The sequence below is a fragment of the Equus asinus genome, chromosome 18 (genome assembly GCF_041296235.1).
Source record: "Equus asinus isolate D_3611 breed Donkey chromosome 18, EquAss-T2T_v2, whole genome shotgun sequence".
Lineage (NCBI taxonomy): Eukaryota > Metazoa > Chordata > Mammalia > Perissodactyla > Equidae > Equus > Equus asinus.
The window spans coordinates 37895447-37918464 of record NC_091807.1 but is presented as its reverse complement, the minus strand read 5'-3'; the positions used below and the strand labels follow the sequence as shown (position 1 = coordinate 37918464).

General features: G+C 51.7%; 2 protein-coding genes across 5 annotated transcripts in view; both read left to right on the top strand.

Annotated features, from left to right (window-relative positions):
* Positions 1–4269, top strand: part of C2CD2 (C2 calcium dependent domain containing 2) — a 54268-nt gene extending 49999 nt beyond the window's left edge. For both annotated transcript variants that reach the window (XM_014839268.3, XM_044750784.2), the window contains one exon: positions 372–4269. In XM_014839268.3, the coding sequence (XP_014694754.3) occupies positions 372–592 (221 nt within the window). In that variant the 3' untranslated portion in view covers positions 593–4269. The remainder of the gene's footprint in view (positions 1–371) is intronic.
* Positions 4270–9659: 5390 nt separating this feature from the next.
* The window catches only part of PRDM15 (PR/SET domain 15), a 70984-nt gene continuing 57625 nt past the window's right edge, over positions 9660–23018 (top strand). For 2 of the 3 annotated variants that reach the window (XM_044750895.2, XM_044750893.2), the window contains exon 1: positions 9695–9773. The gene's annotated coding sequence lies outside the window, so the exon portion shown is untranslated. Of the gene's footprint in view, positions 9774–23018 lie in introns of all 3 variants that reach the window. The other variant, XM_044750894.2, reaches the window with a different exon arrangement.

Genomic DNA, 23018 nt, shown 5'->3' with positions numbered 1-23018 from the left:
GTACTGCTTTGACATTTATGCCCTTCCTAATGAAGGGGAGCCGGTGGGGCTCAGGGGACCCCAGGGGCCCAAGGTGGGGACAGCCTGCCGCCATCTGGTTTGACCAGGACGTCAGAGAGAGAAATCCCTGCCCTGGGCGTGGATGGCAAATGGTAGTCCAGCTCAGTGCTTCAACTTCCATAATCTCTCCATTTCATCTTGAAAACTCTAGATCCCAGCTGTTTTGCTCATGCAAATAGCAGCAGCACACTGACGTAATATGCTGCTTTTTGTTAGTCATTCGAACGTCCTTCTTCCCATTTCCACTTGGAGTAGTCACCCCAGTGTTGCAGCCACAGCCCACCTGACCGGCCTGTGCTTTGTTCTCCCAGGGGGGATTTTAAGGAAAGGCGCAAAGCTGTTCTTCCGCCGGCGGCATCAGCAGAAAGACCCCGGGATGAGCCAGTCGCACAACGATCTCATGTTCCTGCAGCAGCCTGAGGGGGCCCGGAGGAAGGGGGCGACGCTCACCAGGATCCTGAACAAGAAGCTGCTCTCCAGGCACAGAAGCAAGAGCACCATGAACGGCGCTCCCCCAGACCCCTGTGCGTAGGGCCACCGTCAGCAGCCTCTTCACCTTGACGCTGTGAGACGTGGACCCAACCTAGCTACCTGCCAGGACAGAGCCAGAGGGCCAGTGAGCTGTCGCATGGCCTGCCTTGCCGAACTGGGTTTTGCCTGACAATTTTATCCTTTAAAGGGGAGAAAAAATCTGAGTCTCCAGCCAGGAGGTTTCCCCCAGAGAGAACCGACAAAGCTTGATTTGCCTCCAGATGCCAAAGGAGACCCAATGGTCCGCCCATTGGGCTGTGCTCAAATGTAAGAGTTGAAGTTAGATATTACAGTGATATTTACAGGATGAACTCAAAGACGTACTGTAATGGACTGTGAGTGGGGCAGGTTTGGGGGACCTAACTTTACCCACTCTGTGCTCCAACAGGTGTTATTTTGGGTCCATGCCTGGACCACATCACCAAGGGAAGGCATCCCTCTGTGCTGTCACTGTGAACAGAATGGATGAGTACCCTCTCGGAACGGGCCGCTCCCCATCAAAAAGTGCAGCTGGCCCTGAGTAGAGAGAGGTGGAGCATAGGCAGGATTTTTGGCAATTAGAGAAATTGCGATAGGAATGGAAACACTATGACAAATGTAGGAAGACACTTGCCTTTGGTATTAGCCATATAACTTGAAAAATTATGCAAATACTAAATATATCCTATGCATATTATGCTGAACACTTTTCTAAGTTTACTTTGAGCCTATTTGCAAGTGGGAGATATATAAATTCTTACGTGGTTTTTACATTTTTCTCGATAGTGTCAAAAGCTCTAATAATACCAATGAGCAGTCAACCCACGGATCTCTTTTGTCCAGTCTGGCATCCTTGCGCAACAACAGGGCAGCGAGCCCCTCCGATGACATTAGGAGCAATAAGTGACCGCTAATAGAACATGGTGACCACACACGTGTGGTTTTTCTTTAGTCTGAGATTGGTTTGCCAAATATTGCCAGTAGCTGAAACAAAGTTCTCTTATGGCAAAAGAGGAAATTATTTTATGTCTCAGGTGTGAGTCTTAGGAATGGAAGTGACATAACCAATGGGCCAGTCTTGCATCAAATTCCTTTTATGAGCTCTTCAGGATTCTACTGTGCACAGTGCTGGACACATTTTGGGGCGCCCTTGTTTTGATTTCCAGTGGAAGACATTATAAGCTTGGCACAAAATTTTAATACCCCTATGTATCTTTCCAGCTACCTTCCACTTAGTTTTGTTCACAGTTTCCACATTGGTCCACTCCTCCTGAATCTGCCCCTTCCAGGAGGCGTGCTTCTTAAAGTGCAATTGTCATTGGGATGAAAAGTTTGCACAGTTTAGTAAGATTTGTTTTCCTCCAATAAGATTTACAAGGCTATTATGAAAACGACTTCATTCACGGACGTGAAATTGGGTGGCCTCCTTCCTACAGGTGTTTTCGTTAATCCTTAAACATATACTTCAGGAGTCATGGAGCCATTGATGAGCAAAAGCCTTTATAAAAACCAAAATTATAGAATTTTTCCCATTCCTTTTTATTTTTTTTTTGAGGGAGAGATTAAGAGTTTTACTTTAAAATGCACGCTTAAAAATTCTTAGATGTCCCAGAAATTATCTAGTGACTGTAAAATTAAGATGATTTTTTTGCCATGCTTTGTTTTTAAAGATTATATTCCAATTTAAATCATTGTAAAATAGCACCTGGCCTTCCAAAATATATGAATACTAAGTCAGTCCCCATGGGTTAGCCATCGCTGCTAGTCTTTTTGGAATGAGCGGTCACTTAATGTTTAGTTTTCCTGAAAGGATGACTGCTCTTTCTTATGACAGGCAGAACTTGTGGCATTCAAGAATGAATTCTAAGAGGATAGCATCTGTCAGAATTGCAGACCCTCATCAGGAGTTTTTAGTAGAGTTTTTTTGTTTGCTTTTGAAATTCAGATGGACTCAGTTTATTCAGGTGTGAGGGTATCAGAGTTTTCGGCTGAGCTTTCTTGCTCTCCAAAAAAAAGGCTTTAGCCATCCCCATTCCCAGATTACCCCACGAGCATTCTGTTCACTGGGGGATCCCTTCGTCAAGGGCTCTGCTTTCTCAACTTCCTCGTGACTTGAATCCTCTTCAGGGGCCTGGGGAAGCGTCAGGTGGGCTGCGTCTGTCCCGAGTGGGTGAAGCAAGTGAATTAACGTGGGAGGTACAGTGTCGTGCAGGAGACCTTTGTGTCTGTTGGGTACACCCAAGACCCCTGCACATTTGAGTAAGACCCGGGAGCCCATCCTCAAGACACACACACTTTGTCTCCATCTGACGGCCTGTTCTGAAGTTATGGAGGACGAAGACACTAACGTAGCAGGGAGTTTAACGAGAAAATGGAAACAGAAGGACGGTGTCCGGGTTACACCGTGAGGAAACGGGCTGTATTGATACTGTGAATGCTGCTTCTCCAAGCTGTTTATCCAGGTTTTTTTGAATGGTATAAGGTATTTATGTTAACGTAAGGTCATTAAGGTTAAACATCAATTAAGATGAGACACCAAGTACTGAACATACTAATTTGTAAATCACCTTATTCTCTTCGCTTTTCTGCAAGCCAGAGTGGCTTGCGGGCTTTTGTTTTTTTTGTCTGGATGAAATTTTTGCAGAGTGGTATTTTAAAAGCGATTCCCCATGAACACTAGTATTAATGTGCGTCCGTATGTCTGGACCCAGGTGCTTAGATTGGCTTTATTTAATGAGCTGGCAACACGCCCCTGTGCTCTGTGTAAGGATGTGCCCGTGCTATCTGTGGAGGAATGAAATGGAGCTTTACTTGTATGTGTTTTAATGTAGCAATAACAAAAGTAGCGATCTCATGTTTCCAGCTGAAACCTGCTTTGAGGACGAAGGTTTAGACAGAGCACTTTATTTAAATCAAGTCTCAAGTTTAAGTTGGAAACCAGCCCTGGCTTCCCCCGATGGCCACCTGGCCAGTCGCTGCCCACCAGTCACAAATTAGGTGCCTGTCCAGGTTTTTGATGCGTTTTACTGGCCACATCTAGAGAAGAGAGTTGCTCATTTTCTTCTTGAGCAGAAAGGGAAAGATTAACTTAACATTGTTGCCACCAAATGCAGGTGTTTTCTGAGTAATAATCTCATGGCTCTTGGTCTTGAAAACTCAGAGCATGATTGGTGGATGCTGGAAGTCAGAACATCTCTCTCTACCAGATGGGAAGCAGGTCTCGGCACTGGCCGATCTGATGCCAGGCCCCCTCTCCATTGCCCCAGATCTGCCGAGGCGTGACTACCAAAGCGAGCAGCTCGGGTTGCCAGAACTGCTGAATCCTGCAAAGCAAACTCAGGTTCCCTCTGCTCCCTTTGCTTTACCATCCATTCCTGCTTCCGTACGAGGAGCCACTTGGAATATGCTCACCTGCCCGTGCACCCAGCTTCCAAAGGGTCGGGAATGGACCATTTTTAATTTACGCGTGTAGCTTTTCTTTCCTCAGGTCACATCAAAGCTACATGTAAAAAAAAGAAGACAATAAAGGGTTTCCCAGGTCTGCGGAAAGGTTTGGCTTGATGGCCAGTGTGGTGATGAATTTACACGACAATGATTGTACTCCTCAGTAGCACTTTAAAACATGACAGTCCTGCGAGACGATGTGGCTGGAACATGAGCGGTCTTGGAAATAAATAAATGTGCACATGGAACACTAAACACTGAGTTGTTTCTGCTGAGTCCTGTGGGGCCCAAAAGTCCCGAGTCTTCTCTGAGGGTCTCGGAGTCACTGTCTTTCACACTGCATGTGACCATCATGGCCAGCTGCCACGGAAGAAGAGGCTTCCTCTTGCTGGTTTCTTGGCGAAGGACCTTCCTCCTAACATCCTTCTTCACGAGTTTTAAGTTGCTGAGCATCCTGTTTTAGGCCTGGGGCTAAAATCACTTACTAGAAAGTCAATGATTCCAGTGAACTTGCAGGTCACGGTGAACTGGGTGCTACCGGTCAGGGCCTGCTTGGTCTGGGTCCCCCAGGAGCAAAAGCCGGCACAAGGCGGCAGTCTGAACCTGCTTGATCCCCAGGGACTTTCTGAGGAGCACCGTCCCCTTGGGGGCAAAGCTTTTAACCATCCGTCCACCCCTGTTGGCAACACCTGGCGCAGAGGTGGCCCATGGGTGGGTGCAGAGTGGGCTCCCTCGTGGGGTCAGAGGATCCTGCACCAGCCTCGTGGTTACTGGGTGGGGACAGGGCAACGGGGTCTGGAGCGGCACACGGACGTGTCCTGCACAACCTCTACAGGCATCTCGTCTCCTTCCTGGTCATCACCCCCTTGCTGTGCCCGAGCATGGGAGCGGCTGCAGAACGGGTGCACCGGGGGGATTACCAGTCCGCCCCAGCCCCTCACCCCCACTGCCCTAACCCTTCCGCCAGCCCCCTCCGGTGGAGAGCGGTCACGGGGAGCCCAGAGTGACTGCCAGCTTTGCATTTCCGAGGGAGAGTCCACCCGTGGAAAGCCCCAGCCGTTGGAGGGGCTCGGATTCCGGATCCTCAGCTCTGGATGTGGCAAGGGGGCGATGGCACTGCGTCTCGTTTGGGACTGAGTTGCCCCGGGGCCGGGATTGAGCGGCTGCTTCCTGTGTGGCCTGGGGTCCACTTCGGGCTGACTGTCCAGGAGGAGACTGGACGGACTTGCTGGAAGGCCAAACTGGTCCTAATCTAGCAGCTTTCCTTACCTGATCTCCTGCTGGTGACCTCCAAGTGGACGCGGGGTCCTTGCCAATCCCATCTACACCGCCCAGATTAACCCACTTCGGCTACCCGCAGTCATTCTGCTCGCCCCCAGCATACACCCCTCCTATTCTAATGATCTAACCAAACTCAGACCCTGCCTTCTCCATGCAGGGGCTTCGGCCCCCAGGGATGACCCAGGGCACTTCTAATGGTCAGCATCCTTCAGTCCTGTCACTCAGTCCACATCACCCTCTCCCACGCTTGCCCCATGGCGAGAATGTAAGTGCATGTGTCCCCTGGACTCGGGACAGTGCCCACCTGACAGACATGAGCTGATAACCTTATATAAGCACATACAGGACAGCTGCTCACACCCACCCCACCCAACTACTCAGGGCCCAGGGTGGGGGACAGCACCTGGCAGAGGGGGGGGCGCATATGGCAACATGCTCTTTCTGACCCCGGTCACCCCTACAAACACAGGGTGCTGTGTGTTTATGTCAATAAACAGTTTATAAAAAAGAAAAGGGGGATCGCTCAGCACAGAGGGCTGAGCACAGGATGGATAACCCGGCGCCGTGCCCTCTCTGGAGAGAAAGCTGCCAGCTCAGACCCTCTTCCCACGTGACCTACACGCATCAACTTTCACGTGTGGACCACAGCTCACCTCGGCTCTGCTCCGTGACCGTCCACAACGCAAATCGCCAAGTTGCGCCCTGCATGGGCCATGCATCCAAAACTATCGATTATATTGATGCCAATATTTATAAAGTTGGATGCTTAGGTGCCTCGGGCTGCTTAGTATCTCAGAGAAATACGAGAGAAAGACTTGAGATCACAGTGATAATAGTCATACTAATTGAGCGCTTTCTACGTGCCAGGAATTTTTCAAAGGGTTTGACATGTATTGACTCCGATATTCTTTGAAACAACCCCATGAGTTATGCTCTGGCTCAGCCTTACAGATTAGGAAACTGAGGCACAGAGAGGTTAAATAACTTGCCCAAGATCACACAGCTGATAAGTGGCAGAACCAGAATGTGAGCCCAGGCTGTCTGGCTGGAGAATCCATGCTCATAGCCAGGAGTCTTCACTACCTTGTGTCAAATGGAGAGACCGAGGACTTGTGGCCTTATGTGGTCTTTTCTGAGCTTTAATGCTCCCGGTTATGGATGAGAATAATATAGTGAGATGACATGCTTTGCACATAGTAGGAATTAAATTTTTGCTCATTAGACTTCTCTGTATCTAGATGGGAAAAAGTAGCCAGATTGAGAACAAAAGTGAGAGGTGGTGTAGAGAAATGGCTGAGGATATGTACGTCCACAATGTCCGGTATTAAAGGAGTTTGATAATTAACAAAAAACCAGAGCTGATGAGGCATGTCCGTGGGAAAGCACCTGTGTAAGGCAGGCCACAGTCAGGGCTGAGCGCCTCACCCCACTGGGGCCACACGGTGGAGTGATGGCATCTTAACACCACAGCTAGTCTCTGTTCAGGCAGAATACTGTGTTCTTAGGAAAATCCATTGATAACAATGGAAGCTCTTCTCTGTTTATGGGTTTTTAAATTCCCCAACTTATTTCTTAAAATTTCACACCTACAGAATAACCCATTGTTGTTGGCAACATCATGATGACTCACCCTACATTCTTCAGGACACATTTTCTAAGAACCATGCATCTTCATATCATACCTTCAGTATAATCATCACGCCTGGGGAAGTCAACATCAATGCAATGCTATTTTCCAGGATCACAATCCATATTCAAATTGCCCTAGTTGCCCCAATAACACCTTTTGTAGTTGGCTTTTCATTTTTTCCACCCAGAGTTCAAAGATTGTACATTGCATTAGTTGTTACCAATGAGAATTTGACACTTTAAGCAAAACTTTTTTTAATTTAGAATTTTGGATATAAATCTGCCTTGAAAGAAATTATTTCCAGGCTTCGTCGAAGGCATCCACACTGCTCACGCTGAGAATTCCCTTGCAGCCGAGATGACCACTGTGAGCAGAAGCCCAGCCCCGTGCTGCCCTTATCACTCTAAGAAACGGCCTCAGCTGGGTGGAGGTCTTCTGTCTCCTTTCTGTCTTTGTCCTTCTGTCTAGTATTCTGTGCTCTCGCTGTGCCCTGTCACTTTTTTCTGTAGACAGCCTGCTTTTGTTGATGTATGCTGGTCCCGATAGTGCGCAGAGGCCCAGGGAACCAGCTGTCTGGACATTTGAAATTGTGAGTGATGTCACTAGAAGGTGGGTGTGTAAATGGGGGGGGATGCACACTAGCTGTAGTTGTCCGCCTAAGGGCTCTTGAGAGTTGGGGTACATTTCAGCAAAGACCTGAAGGATGAAAAGATGGTGGTGGAAAACCCTGGGAAAGAGTTCCAGGGAAGACGGAACGAGTACAGAAGATCTCAAGAATGTGTCTGAGGAGCAGAAGGCAGGCTGGGTGGGGTCCAAGCAGGGCAGAGGTGAGGGGGCACAAGTGAGATGATCAAGAAAGTTCTGGAAGGTTGTGGTTCAGACCTCCTGTAATCGCAACCGGGAAGCCCTGCAGAATGTTAGGGAGGGCAGACAAATGAGGCCCAGGGAACAACACACCCCATGCTCCTTCTCTGGCAGCTCAGCCTCCCGCCCGAGGGACGTGCTCTCCCATACATACGCCAATTCATACAAGTGAGTCCGGCTGTAGCATAACTTCCTGCATGTGGGACTGCTGGGCCAAAAGCTGCGTGCATTTAGAATTTCTCTGGATACTAACAAATGGCCCCAGTGGAGGCAATCCAATTCATTCTCCCACTAGGAAAGGATGAGGCAGCTGGTTTTCTACAGTCTCTTCCAAAAAAATGCTATTCAACTTTAAAAAAAATCTTTGCTAATGTAATAAAAATTATCTCGCTGCAATTTTGCTTTCTCTCTCATTACAGTACAGTCGAACAGCTCCTCCTAGGCTTAGGAGTCACTGTATTTTCTTTTCTGTGAACTGTCCATGGACTCCGTTTGTTTGCATTGGGTTATTTGTCTTTTTCTTACTGATTCTGAAGAGCTTCACGTATATGAGGAAAACAGGCCTCTCGGATATCAATTTCAAATCATTTCCCCGCCAGTTCATCACCTCTCCTTGGCTTTATTAATGGAGGTTTTTGCAGGCAGGAATGAACAGGACAGCTTACTTCTCGGAATCTGAGGACAGGACTAGATCAAACCACCCCTCCAGTGCCTTCTATTTCTACTATTTTGTAACTGCACGGACATCGCATGGAGGGGGCTGACCGTCATTTATTTGATGGAGGCGCCACAGGACACCAGGATGTGGGAGGTGGGGAGGAGGCAGAAACACTCAGTGGCAGGCAGAAGTCTAGACTCAATTTTGCCACCCGTTGGCATTTCCCGAACTTTCCACACAGCAGCGTCGCTGGAGGTTAAGGCGCGGATTTCAGAAGCCCACTCCGCCTGGATTCAAACGCCCGGGTCTGTCACTCCCGGCGGGTGCCCGACCTCCGTCTACTTGGTGGGGGTCGGACTAAGCGCTTAGAAGCGTTCATCGAGCCGACCAGACGGATGGCCAAGAGTGGCAGGAGCCCAACGGCTACATCCAGGAATTATTATGATCGGGCAGCAAACCTCTGACCCAATTTCAGGAAAAATTCGACCCCCTCCCCCACCTAACCCCCCCAAGAGAAATTAGGGCTCGACGGAGCCGCCAGAAGGAAGGTAATGGGCCCTGTGAGCTACCCGCACGTGGCCGTCGGGGTCGCCAGACTGGCCGCGCCACCAGGAAAGGGGCAGCGCGTGGCCGCTAGACACCCCCTCTGGCACGGAGAAAGGGGGTCCGGAACGCCCGCTTCTCCGGGGGAATCCGGATCCACGCCGCCCGCTTACCCTGCGCCCCTGTCCATACCGCCCGCTCTCCGTCCACGCCGCCTACTCCCCGTCTACTCCGTCCGCTCCCCTGTCCAAGCCACCCACTCCCCGTCCACGCCTCGTCGCCCCCTCCGCCCCCCGTCCACACTGCCCGCGCCCTGCCTCTCTCCTGTCCACGACGCTCGCTCACCCACTCTCGGGTCCACACCGCCCACTATCCCACTCCCCAGTCCAGGCTGCCCACCTCCAGTCCAGGCCGCCCGCTCTCCCGTCCACGTTGCCCGCTTTCCTACTCCCTGGTCCACGCCGCCCGCTTGCCCCCATCCACATCGCCTGCGCTCCCGCTCCAAGGGCCCCCGTCGCCCCCGTCCACGCCGCCCGCTCTCCTACTGCCTGGTCCGCGCCGCCCGCTTGCCCCCGTCCACACCGCCTGCGCTCCCGCTCCACGGTCCACGCCACCCGCTCTCCCGCTCCCCCCGTCCACGCCGCCCGCTCCCCCCACCCCGCCAGGACTACAACTCCCACAATGCCCCGCCGCCGCCCCCCGGCTTCCGGTGCTGCGCAGTTTCCGGAGCGGATCGCAACCCGGAGTCCGGATCCGATCCCGCTCTGCACATTCCAAAGGCAGGTACAGCCCGGGGCCCCGCGCCCGCCGCCCGCCCCCGCGCGCGCCCCCGGCCCGGCCCGCGCCCGCCGCCCCCGCGCCCCGCGCGGCCCGCCGCCCCCGCCCCGCCCGGCCGCCCGCCGCCCGCCCCGGTCCAGCCGCCATGCCGACTGTTCTTTGTTACATTCGCCGGCTGCGGGCACCGCGGGCGATCGGAGTCAAAACCCGGCTGGATTTCCCGGAGCCGCTCCGGGATCGCCCTGCGCGCCGCCCGCCCGCCGGCCCCGCCGCCGGCCCCGCGGCCCGGGCGCTCCGGGCCCGCGCCCACCGCCCGCCGCCCGCCGGCCAGCGCGGGGCCCGGGGCGCGGGGTGCGGGGCCGCGCTCGCCCGTGGGCGCGGCGTGGGGGCTCCTCCGCCCCCGGCCCCGGCCCCCGCCCCCGCCCCCGCCCCCGCCCCTGGGCGCCTTCGCTGCCGACGGTCCCTTGTGATGTCGCTCTCCCCCGTCCTCGGGCACAGAGCCCGGGGGCGCACGGGGAGGGTCCCCCGCGGATGGGAAGGCAGACCCCCGGAGTCTGGCCGATGGGGCTCCCCAGGCCCCCTCCAAGAGCACCCTCCGCCCTGTTTCTGTAAACCCTTGGGTGGCACAGGGCAAGTAGTCAAATCCGTGGACAGGTGACATGTGCCCGCCCTCGGGGGGGTGGGTGGCTGGGAAGGGGCGCGCGGGCCACAGGTGAGGTCTGGCCTGGCCGCGGCGCGGACAGGTGGACAAGTTGGTCATGTGGCCTCTGGCGAGAGGGACAGGTGCTCGCGGTGAGGGCCAGCTTTGAGAAGGCAAGTGAAAACTCATTATGGAGACATCCACCTACCTGCTAGTTATGGTTATTACGTTTACCCTTATGAAGTTGTTAAGGTAGCGGATGAGGTTTTTTCCACAAATGCTCAGAAATTGCACACCCCCCCCCCCCCCAGGGGTAGATTAAAATGGTAGAAACAAGTGTGTGCTCAGAGACAGTGGACCGGTGCAGTGGACCGGTGCATGTATTTATAGCTGCCAACGCACAAAAACCTCGCTGGCTTAAGCCACTCTCATAAAATCCGGACTCACCAGATAAATTTGGAGAACCCAGCTTGGTTCCTGGAGATATTTTTAAGGATGAAAAGTAAATGAGCAACTGGCTTGGTGATAAACCTTAAAGGCAACGATGAGAACTCTCCCTGGAACGTGCAACCATGTAGACACTGTGTTTCTAAGTGAGGTGCCCCCTCCTGCACAATGCACGCACACCGCCACCCTGTTTTGTTTCAAACCTGGGCATTTTCACATTCTCCACATTTTCCCTGCTCCACTCTGCTTCTCTGGATTTCCTGACATCACCACCTTATGGTGAATGGCTGTGAAACAGAACTATAGTTTGGGTTTCGAAAGGGAAAAACAGTAAAATTTATCCTTTATAGAGTTTTCTTCCCTTGAGATCTTTGATTCGTACTTTTGCAGACAAGTTGCCAACAAACAATATAATAGCATGTTCGATTTGCGAAGCAGGAGTATTTGTTCCAGAAGACAAATAAATAAATTAAGAAATCAACCCAAATTGCAAGACTAATAGCTTTTCTTGGAATAATTATATTTGGGAGGAATCTGTTAGCTTAGGATAGATCTCTTGTGGATCCTTCTTCTAACATTATCTGTGTAGAAGGCCATGGAAGGAACACTCTGCCCATTTTTCAGATTTCAGGGAAGTTTCAGGCAGCTGTTTCTTACACATGATTTCAGCGGTTGAGATTGTAAGCAGTGACGTAAATGCTTTCTCAGCCTCCTTTTCACATTTGTGAAATGTGGGTGACGCCTGTCCAGTTTGCCTCAAACAGTTCATGAATGTATGTATTTATTCATTCAACAAACATTTATTCACTGGGCGCCTATCATGTGCCCAGCACTGCAGAGAACAAGAAAGAAGGCCCTGGGTGGTGGCCGTGATGTTCTGGAGGGAGGGAGGTGCAGATAATACACGATAAAACTATGTTAGGTAGACAGTGGCTAGATCATGGACAAGAAAGAAGGAAGGGCAGCAGGTGGAGGCTGCAGTGTGGATAGGGGTGGGCACACTTGGGCAGTTGAGACTAGAAAGGTCTAAGCAGGGGACATCTGAATGGAGACCAGTGCTATGAGGTGCTCAGTGGAGATCTTGGGTGCGGGTGTTACAGGCAGACAAATGGCAAGTGCAAAGGCCCTGGGGTGGGAATAAGCTCTGTGCACCAAGGGCAGCACAGGCTGTCCACCATCCAGAGTTTATCCTGAGTGCCAGGTGGATGCCGCTGGGGGCTTGGACAGGAGTGGGACAGGATCTGTGTCTTTTTAGAGATGATCCAGTGCCTGCTGCATGGGAAATCCAGGCCCAACAAGACAGTAGAAATAAGGTCGGGGCAGAAGGGGAAATGAGGAGTCAGGACAAAGCGTATTTCTAGAGCGAGGCAGGCCTTGCTGCTGTTTTGGCTGGGAAATGTGTGCTGGGTGACAAGAGGTGCCATTTACTGAGGTGCAGATGGCAGGTGTGCAGGTTGCCGGGGTGAGAGGGGGAATCAGGGCCCTGTGGACCAGCATCCTCTGGGGTGGGGGAGACCCTTGCCTGGGGTCCAGGGCCCTCACCTTCCCTAGATGGTCTCATCAAATGGCGTATCCTAGGAAAGGGTCCCGCCTCCTGCCGTCCAGGAGCCAGTGACCCCCGTCCCCAGTGTTGGTGTGGGCCATGGCGCTCAGTATGGGAAACCTCCGGGTCCCAACACATGTGGGGGTGTCAGCGGAGTGACCCCAACTGTGGGCAGCAGACCTTGCACGGTCAGTGGATAGAAGGCGTCGTGTGCTGACGGAGGAGGAGGGGCCCGTGGGCGTTTGTGGTGGTCCTTGACAAGTGGCTGTGAGCGATGCTGCAGGAGCAGAGCTCTTCCATCCCCATCTACTTGTCCGTGCAGCAGTTTCCCACATTCACGTTATAAAACCGAAGGCTAGGAGCCGAGCTGAACGTTAGTCCGTCCTGGGTGGACCGACTGGGGAGAGCCTCCCTGCCTCCATCAACACAGCTTCTGTTAGACAGCCGTTTCCCAAAGCGTGCGCCGCCGTGTTTCTGTTTCAATCAGTGGGGTTCCATCTATTGCAATGACAACTCAATCCGGAAGAAAATAGCACAGCCTCATGGGCCCAGAGAATCAAGACTCATCTGATGTATGTGTGTAGCTGTGGTGGGATCAGTCGAGTCGTTCCAGGCACGAATGTGTAACATCGGGTTTCACACGTGCAGCCGTGGAGACAGGATCGGAGGGAGAGAAGGCTGTGACCCTCCTGACGGTGGAGCTGGTGCCCGTACTTTGGAAATAGAGGGCAGTGGGTACCAGTGAAGGGCTTGGATCCCGGTAGACATGTTTAGAAGAGTGACACAACAGTTTTATTTTAAGAAATCAATATTTATGATATGCTGGGAATTACATCCCTTGCAGCTGTTTAAACTCAGGAGGAGCAGTTTGAGCTGTCAGCAGAAGTGCAGGAAGTAACCAGGCGTGGGGTGGGGTCAGGGGCCTGGGGAGGGCTGGAGCAGGGGTGCAGGCCGGGGAGGTGCCCTGGGGGGCAGTGCTGGGTCCAGAGGGAGAGAGAACCCAGGAGCCGGCCTAGGCTACCCCACTGTGGGTCATGTGTGGATGGGGGATGGGAGGGGGAGGGGGCTGAGGGAGGCACATCCAGTGACAGAGGGAAGACTGGGAGACCGCAGAAGAAAGGGTGTCCAGAGGGAGGGAGGGTGGGCCTGCCTGTGGGGCACTGCCAGGGCCCAGGGCTGGTGGAGGGTTGGCCTGACCAGCTGGAAGGCCACTTGACTGGTGTGCTCTGGTGGAGGGGTGGGGGCGGATCCTCCCATTCGAGAGAGACAGGAGGTGAGGAAGCCATGGGGGAGGTGATGTTAAGGAAACATTATTTGTTGTCTGAGTGAGCTCTGTTGGAGGCTGGCGTGAATAATTCCAGGTGTGACTCAGACTGAGGGAGGCGCAGGTGGCCTTGGCCTCCCCGGGGAGAAGTGGGTGTGGCGTGTGACAGGTGTGGCCAAGAGTGCTTCAGAGAGGAGGGCCATTCGGATCAGGTCTTAAAGATGAGGTAGGAGTTTCACAGAGGGAGAGAGAGTGTTTCTGGAAGAGGCAACAAGAGGAAGGGGGCGCGGAGGCTGGGAAGTGGTCGTGGACCATGTGGAGAGAGGAACCCTGGGGCTGCCCCCCTGGGAGGCAGGGCAGGTGCTAATCGAGGCCTGTTGGGGCCTCTGGTCCTAATAAAATCTGAAGAAGCCCAACTCTGGATCTTCCCCTTGAGCCTTCCAGAGCCTGTGGGGTCATATTGCCACAGACCTACACAGAACCGGAGCTTGGAGGTCTCAGAGCTGAGGCCGTTCTTCACCTGAGACGGGCCGTGTGTTGTCGGCTCCGATCGACTTCGATGCTCAGCGCGGTCTGTGTCTCCAACTTATAGCTTCCAGCAAGCGCCGACATATTGCAAGTCTCCTCAGAAAACCCTTATTAAATATCCTCTGCCCTTGAGGCGGCTGCAGAGTTGAGTGTCCTTAAATCATGATTCCTGCTAGGGGCCTGCGAGAGGCCTTTGTGGGGTCATGTGGCAGGACTGTCACTTCTCTGGGAAGAAGGGACCTCACCTGCCAGACAAAGGGTCTGTCTTTGAGGAGTGTTCTGAGTGTCTTGTAACTCTCAAGGCCTCTGGCCCTTTGTAAGTTTAAAAAATATATATGCTAATTAGTTATAGTAAGTTTGCATTTTATTGTGACCAAAAGCATAAATGTGGTTTTAAGGCCACATTAGTCACGAGGCTTATGACATCCTTGTTCTGATCAGGCCACTTCCATTCTGTTCACGGGCCCCGTGGTCTCCGTCCCCTGGCGTCCCTCTGGGTCCTTTCCACTTCTTCCCCAGGCAGTGCTCCAGCCCTACACTGGGAACGTATGAGGCTCTTTTCACCAGCAAAGCTCCCAGGGGCACCTGGCTTTCAAGTAGCTTGTCTGTCACACAAGGCCCATTGTGAAGTAAGGATCAGGGCTTACCACCTGCCCTTTTTGTTAAGCAAAAAGATGACTTCGTTGGAGAGCCCAAATCAGCCTGAGATGGTCAGCACGCCCTCAGGTTCCATCTTTAGGATGGCAGGAAGCAGACCTCTCTCTCCCTTCTTTGCTCAGAAGCCCCTCCTTAAAGAACCAGATGTGGAAATCAGAAATATAGGTGTCATCTTTGACAAAACTAAGAGGTTTGGAAAGAGAGAAGAGAAGAAATTATAAAAGAAATAATACAAGAAAATCTTCAGGCTGAAGGACATGGTGCCAGGTCAAAGGGCCCACCAGTGCTTGTCACCGAAGCTGGCCCTGATCACGGGAGCTAAAACAAACACTCTAAAAGGTCTGGGGGTAGGGAGTCACGGGAAAAGGTTTGCCTGGTGGAAAGATGGCAGACCCCTCAGGTGGCTTAACAGTGGAAGCCGGAGGACGATGGGGTCCAGCTCTCAGTGATCTGTGTGAAGTCGACCGTGTGGCCAGCAAACCAGCCGTGGTGTGAGATGAGCACGAAGACGTGTGCGGACAGGGCTAGTCCTCCCAGGCACCACTCCAAGGAAACCGGGCAAACGCGCTCCCCAGGTGGAAGGAATAAACCAAGAACGCGGGAGCAAGGGGCTCAGGAGACAAGAGCTGCACGCCCAAGGGGACAAGTGAATCGCAGTGATGGGGAGGGGAAGGCCCTGCATGCGGCCTGGGGCAGGCCTGCCGCGCAGCCGGGGCTGGAAGGGTGGCTCCGGGAACGCGGTGGAACCCCGGGCCCTGTTGGTGTGACCGTGTGACAAACAAGCATAAGGAGGTGACTGCGGGATGCGGGGAGGGGTAGCCGTGGAAACCTTCCCCCCAACACTGCCACCACCCCGGAATCTACACATGTACACGCACGACAGAACCTGCACACACACAGCAGAAACAACACACAACGTCTGCACGCACAACACAAGACCTGCACAAAACAGCACGACAAAATCTACCGCGCATAAAACAACATAACAAAATAGACACGCAAACAAGAACTGAGCAAATACAAAAAAAATCAATTACATTTAAAAAGGTCGCACTAGAAAAGAAATATATGAATTTGCTTAAGCTGGCAGTCAGTATTTTCAGAGTCATAATATTATGTACGCTGAATTAACTAGAATTGTATTGAGGAATGAGGGGAGAGGAGAAGAGTGTAAGAAAGCTGACTATTTCTCTACTCTAATAAGAACTAAAAACACAACCCCCCAAAGTGAGAAATTAGGGGATCCCAGGATGGGCATGTCATTTGCAGATGTGAACGTTGATGGAGCAGAGAGACCGGGATACTGCAGACAGCTGGACCTGAGAACACATATAGGAGGTGGGGGAGGCGAGAGAGGGTGCCTTTTGGTTTCTAAAGCTGTGCATACTCGTTATAGCTATTCACTTTAATAGACTAAAAATAAGAAAAAAAAAAGAAGTGGGGGTTGAAGACCCTGCCACATTGAAGGGCCTCCCCTGGGTGGTGGCTCGAGTTGGGCCAGGGGGCTGGGTTTGGCCTTGTAGGTGCACATTGATGCACGAGCCGAGAGCCGATGGGCAGCGGGAGACTGGACCACAGGTGTGGAGGAGGAGGGGCTGGACCTGGGGCGTTGGCGTGGGACCGGTCGGGGGGGCGCCCCTATTCCCCCCGTTTCCCACGCCTAGAAACACAGTACCTATGGGGGAGCTGGGACCATCCTGAAGTTAGGAAGCTGCTGACGGACGTGGTTATCCGTGGTAGCAGCAGAGGGCAGCTCTTCCGTTTCTGTCCTCTTTGAAGACGTGTGGAGGGGGACTGTGGGCTCCCCAAATCTGCTTTCACGAACCACCGTCAGCCTGCAGATCCTGGGCTGGGAACCTGTGGGTCAGATGAAGTGGCTTTTGGAAATGAGTTTCAAAGAGATGAAATGTTCCACAAAGGGTCCCGGAGCCCTGTGCTGGCCCGGCCGTGCAGCGCCTGGCAGACTGGAATTCTGCCCTCGTGGTGCGCTCACTATGGCAGGCAAGAAAGGATGTGGGCATAAACAGTGACAGCCCGGGGCTTTAAAAACAGCAATTGCTGTGTGAGAGAGAAACAGAGACAGGGAGAGTTGAACTCACATGAGACAGAATGGTCGTGCCAGTGGTCGTGTGTGTGTGTCTGTGTAATGGGGTGGGTAATGGAGGATCAGGAAAAGTCCAGAAGTGGAAGCTCCTGTGGCACGGGTAGTCACTTAATGTGGCTGGAGCAAAGTGTTGTGCAGAATGGGAAATCAGATTAGGAAGAAAGGGAAGTTACCACCAGTTTACAGACTTGTTAATGCCAGATTCACGAGTATGAACTTTCCTGGTTAATAAGCAATGGGGAGTGACGGCTGTGTCTTGCCATTTCTTTGCGACATTGAAAGCTTGCTTTTGAAAAGTACATATGTAGCAAAGTAGCAATGGGGGGAGAGGGGACCGAGGGATGGACGTCCTTGAGAACCGCGGTTTTTTGAGGTCATAACCATGAACTGGAGTTTCAGGATCGTGCCTGTGCAGGCTGGAGGGGCACTCAAAGTGGATGTCCCGTCCCCTCATGGTACAGACGAGCAAACCGAGCTCCACAGAGGGGCAGGTTTCTCACATCCTGTAAACAGCAGAGCCACACTCACAGCCTGGTTCCTGGCATCCGTCCTTTCACAACAGGACCAGGCCCTTCCCTTGAACTGACACACCCACAGTCTGTCTGGACCGTGGTTCTCGAACATGTTAATCAGTGTGCGGTGGAATGTTCTTGGTGCAAATAAGTGCAGGAATGCTGGGCTAAACCCATTTCAACAGACTTTTATTGCAGGACTTCTCAGGGCCTTTAAAGTGCCATTGTGTATCGGAACTCCGGAATGGCAGTCTGCAATGGTTTCCAAGTTTAGCGGCCACGAAATTCCTCTCTACCCACCTACCCGTGTTTTTAATATTGTCACAAGGGCATAGGCCCAGGGAAAATGTTCCTCTTGCTTAAAAAAAATTCCCTGAGCCTCTAGACCAGGGCTGGCTGCTGAGCACCTGGAATGTGGCTGATCCGAATTAGGATAGGCCGTGAGGCTCAAGTATACACTGGATATATGAGACTTAGTATAAAAACATTCATTAATAATATTTTATATTAATTACATGTGAAGTGGTAATATTTGGGATATGTGCTGTTAAATAAAATGTTACCTAAATTACAAATGTGAATCCCAGCGAGAATTTTTGTCAATATAGATGACGTTGTTCTAAAATTTGTATGGAAAGGCAAGGATAGTAGAAACAGCTAAAACAATTTTGAAAAAGAAGAATAAAACGAGGGGAGCCATTCGACCCGGCTTTTAGACTTGCTGTAGAGTTACGGTAATCAAGGCCGTGTGGAAGGACGACCTCCAGCAGGCGTGCTGTTGGTGGAGGGACCGACACAGAGATCAGTGGAACAGAAGCGCGAACCCAGAAAGAGACCCGCACAGAGACGGCCGACTGGTTTTGGACAAAGCAATCCGTGGTGCTGATGCACTTGGACGTCTATTGGCAAAAAGATGAACTTGGACCTCAACCTTAGATCTTCTACAAAAATGAACTCTAAGTGGATAGTTGACTTAAATGTGTAAAACTGGAAGGCTTTTCTAAGAAACATGGGAGACGTAGGGTTTGGTGCAGAGCTCTTAGACGTGACCCCAAAATTGCGGTCTGAAAAGGAAAAATCAGTAAGTTGGACTTCATCAAAATGAAAAACCTTTGTTCATCCGAAGACTCTGTTAAGAAGACGGAAAGCAGTGCTGTAGGCAGGGAGAAGATATTTGCAAACCACACATCTGACAAAGATCTAGATATGTAAGGAACTTGCAAAACACAACAGGAAAAAACCCAGACAGTCCAACTAGAAAATGGGCAAAAGACCTGAAGAGACATTTTGCTGAAGAGGATTTACAGATGGCAAATGAGCACGTGAAAAGGTGTTCAGTATCCTTAGACGTTAGGGAAATGCAAATAGAAACCGCAACGAGACACCACTACCCCTCCAGGAGAATGGCCAAAATAAAACATAGGGACCACACCCAATGCTGGCGAGGGTGTGAAGAAACTGACCTCTCAGATGTTGCCAGTGTGGCAATTTCTTAATAAACTAAACATCCACTTAACATGTGGCCCAGTAATTACACTCTTGGGCATTTATCCCAGAGAAATGGAAACTGACATCCACAAAAAAATCTATATGGCGTTCCTCATAGAGGCTTTGTTTGCAGTAGACAGAAATGGAGAAAACTGCAAGTGTCCTTCAGTGAGTGAACAGTAAAACCAACTGTAGTGCATTTATACTGTGGAATATTACTCAGCAGTGAAAAGGAATCAACTGTGGCCTCACAGTATATCAACTATTGATATACTTTCAGGAGCTTGAGAGCATTATGCTGAGTGAAAAAAGCCAATCCCAAAAGGTCACATACCATATGATCCCATTTACATGACATTCTTGAAATGGTGAAATTATAGAGATGGAGAACAGATTAGTGGTTGCTCGGGGTTGGGGGAGGGAGTATGACCCTAAAGGGGGCACGTGAGTGAGGTTTCTCAGTGATGGACCAGTCCCGAATCTTGTTTGCAGAGGGCGTCACGGGAATCTCCACCTGTGATGAGATCACATAGAACCATGCGCACACGTTGTGCCAAGGTCAGTTTGCTGGCTTTGATGGTGCTGTAGTTATATAAGAGTTTCGATGTTGTACGTTATGTAAGATGGAACTGTTGGAGAGGACTGGGTGAAGGATGTGTGGGACCTGTCTGTGCTATTTTTAAACTTCCTGTGAATCTATAATTATTTCAAAACTTAACAACAACAGTCAAAAAAGTATTACCTGTGTGGCTCACCTTATATTTCTGTTGGAGAGAGCTGCTTTGGACCTGAAAAGAAAATAATCCAGGCCAGTTACAGCCTCTCAGGACATCAGCCCCGGTCGCCTCGCTCCTGTATCCGTCTCCCTCCGTCACACACGTGGGCAGGGGCCGGCAGGGAAGGCCCAGCCAGGTTAAACAAGAGATAATCTTCATTTCACGCTGACATCAACAACCTCCCTGAAAACGCCTTTTATCTGAGTTATTTTTAGCCACTTGTGTCTTATAATCGTGAAGTTTTCGTTTTCCAGTGTTTCAAAACTGATTATTTTTTCTAAATCTCAAACTTTGCAGTTCACATTAAAAAATAATCTTTTACTGCCTCACGTCCATTAGGACAGCTACTGTTAAAACAAAAAACCCAGAAAATAACAAGTCGGTGAGGATGTGGAGAATTGGAACCCTTGTGCACTGTTGGTGAGAATGTTAAATGGTGCTGCCGCCATGGGAAACAGTATAGTGAGCCCTCAGCAGCTTAAATATAGAATTACCATGTGACCCAGCAATTCTCCTTCTGGATATAGACCCACAAGAAGTGAAAGCAGGGTAGTATTTGTACACCCATGTTCAAATACCCATATTTGAGGAAGTATCTGTACCCCCATGTTCATAGCAGCACTATTCACAATAGTTAAAACATGGAAGCAACCCAAGTGTCCATGGATGGATGAATAGATAAAGGAAATATGATGCATACATACAATGGAATATTACTCAGCCTTAAAAAGGAAGGATGTTCAGACATCTGTTACAACATGGATGAAGCTTGAGTACATTGTGCTGAGTGAAGTAAGCCAGTCACGAAGGGACAGTATGATCCCACTTATATGAAGTGCCTGCAGGAGTCAGGTTCATATTAAATAATCTCTTAAAAGTGTTCTGTTCCCATGTTCCGCTGAGGCCAGGTAGAGCATCCACGTGCTTTTCTTTCCCCTTCCAGGCCCCCTGGTGCAGACCTGTTTTCCTGGGGAAACTGAGCTGGAAGAGAAGCCTTGCCCATCTGGTTCTGTCTCTTCTCCAGATCGGTGTTTGACTCGTGGGAGGTTGTAGAAACCCCGAGTGGTCGGTGTTCTGTCGAACCACACCCTCTTTATGGAAAGTTCGAGCAAAACTCGAAATAGTCTGATGAGGTTTCTCGGCCTTCTGAGCTGAGGATGGCAGTGGGGCGTCATCGGGCATCATCCCGCATCTCAGAGATCTGGGTGATGAACCTTTGCAGCTGTAGGAAGGGACCCGGCTCCTCGTCCCACCTGCCTGAGGGGGCCAGGCGCGGGCTGGCAGGTCCCCTTGGGCCCCGAGCTCTAGGCAGTGATCGGAGGAATGGGACTGGCCTGGTGCTCCCCTGCAGCCGTGCTCTCAGACCCCGTACAGCTGAGTGACTTTGTGATGGAACCCTGCAGGACCCATCTGCCTGGTGACCACGGGGAAAGCTGGTGTGCTTTGTTCTAGACCTTTCCCCCTTTGTACTGAGAAACAGATGCGTAGGGTTTCCCCTGGGGATTGAAATATTCGCTGGCTTCTCCCCAGAAGTGGAAGATGAGGACGTGTTTGTTTGGCCAAATCCAGATCCTGCATCTCAGCCCCCCCAAGGTCCCCTCCAGCAGGCTCTGGGCCGCCCCTCGTCCCGCCGTATTTTGTGGACAGGGAGAGGGCTCCTACACATCCTGCCGCCCCAAATAAAACAGTTTTTCAGCACCGCTTGGCGGTGGTAGGTGTCTGGGGATTACCTGGGCGAGAGAGGGGTGTTGTCATATTTGCTGATAGAATGTTCTCGTGGGTACCAGACACTGTCCTGAAAAGCTACTGTTTCCCATAACAGTGTTATTGGTTTGCAAGATTTCTTCACTAACAGATTTTCTGTTTAAACTTTCTTTCAAGTACGTGTAGCTGGAAACCCTCCAACGGGCCTCGTGTCCGAAGGAGAGAAGACAGATGCCCTGGGAGAGCCAGGACAGGCCATGCAGCCACCCCCAGGAGGCCACAGACGAGGAGGCCCTAGCTCTGAGCCAGCCCGAGGCGGGCAGCACCGAGCCCCGCCCGCTGTCCGAGTCCTGGGCTGGAGGTGGCCTGGGAACCTTGTGCCTAGTGGGTGCTCCTGAAAAAGTGATATAAGCATTTAAAATCACTTTTTACTGGGAACATGTGAAATTTCTTATTTAGGTCTCACGCTAATCTAACCAAACTGTCGGACTTCCTGGCATAAATGGTACAAATGAAGCATTTGGAACTTTCCAGCCAGCTCTTAACCATCTGGCGTACAGAGGGAGTCCCGTCAACACTGTCTCGAGGCTCCCCTGCAGACAGTGTCACGTACGGAGGACGTAAGGGTTGAGAAAGGCAGTGAGCAGAAGGATCACTATGAAGCTTCTGTTAATAACCTCGTGCAAAACCAGGCAGTGCACGTGACTCAAAGGACGGCTGGAGATAACTGTTTACTAGGCAGCGTCCTCTTTCGTTTGGGACTAGAGGGGTGGGGAGAGGAATCGAAGGGGAGGAGGGTGTCTGGGGGGGTGAGGTTGGGCTCTGTCCTGAAAGATGGGGGGACTTCCAGGGGCGGACTCCGAGGAAGGGGGACACAGGCAGAGGACGGGAACTGCAGGAAGCAGGCCATGCACGTGGAGGGGACCTGGGGTCCGTAGCTGGGGGTGGTGTGGCAGGGGAGATGGCCTGAGGAGTGGAGGGGAGTACCCCGAGAAGTGGCTGATTCTGTTATCAGGTGTCGCGCCCCCTGCGCCTGGCTCGTGCAGGCCTGAGCCTGTGCTGGTGGTTCTTGTCCTCTCGGCCCTTCAGGGTCACAGAGAAATGATACGCACGTAGATGTTGCAGAGGTGAAAAGTGCGGGGAGGGAGAGTTGCAGGGTGCTTTTAGGAAGAGTCACGAGGGCCCTAATTTAGGCAGGCGAGTCAGGAAACCGTCCCCAAGGAAGTGACAGTTATGCCAAGATGAGAAGAATGAGGAGGCGTCAGCGAGCGTCAGAGCCGGGAGAGGTTCCAGGCGTGGGGAACAGCATGTGAGAGGCCTGGAGGCAGCAGGGAACGTGGCGTTTCTGGGGACTAAAACAAGGCCTTGGGCCCCAGAGGGTCAGCGAGGGGCATGTGGGCAGAGGAGGCTGATGCCTTTGGGTTTTGTCCCAGGGACAGTGGCAAGCCATTAAATTTCAGGCTGTCAAGTAATGTGATTGGGTTCCTGTTCTAGAAGAGTCCATTGCGGTGTGGAGACTGGGTTGGGGGCCAGGGTGGAGCAGGAAGAGCCGTCCAGAGATCCTTGCAGCCTTCCAAGGGGAGGAGGT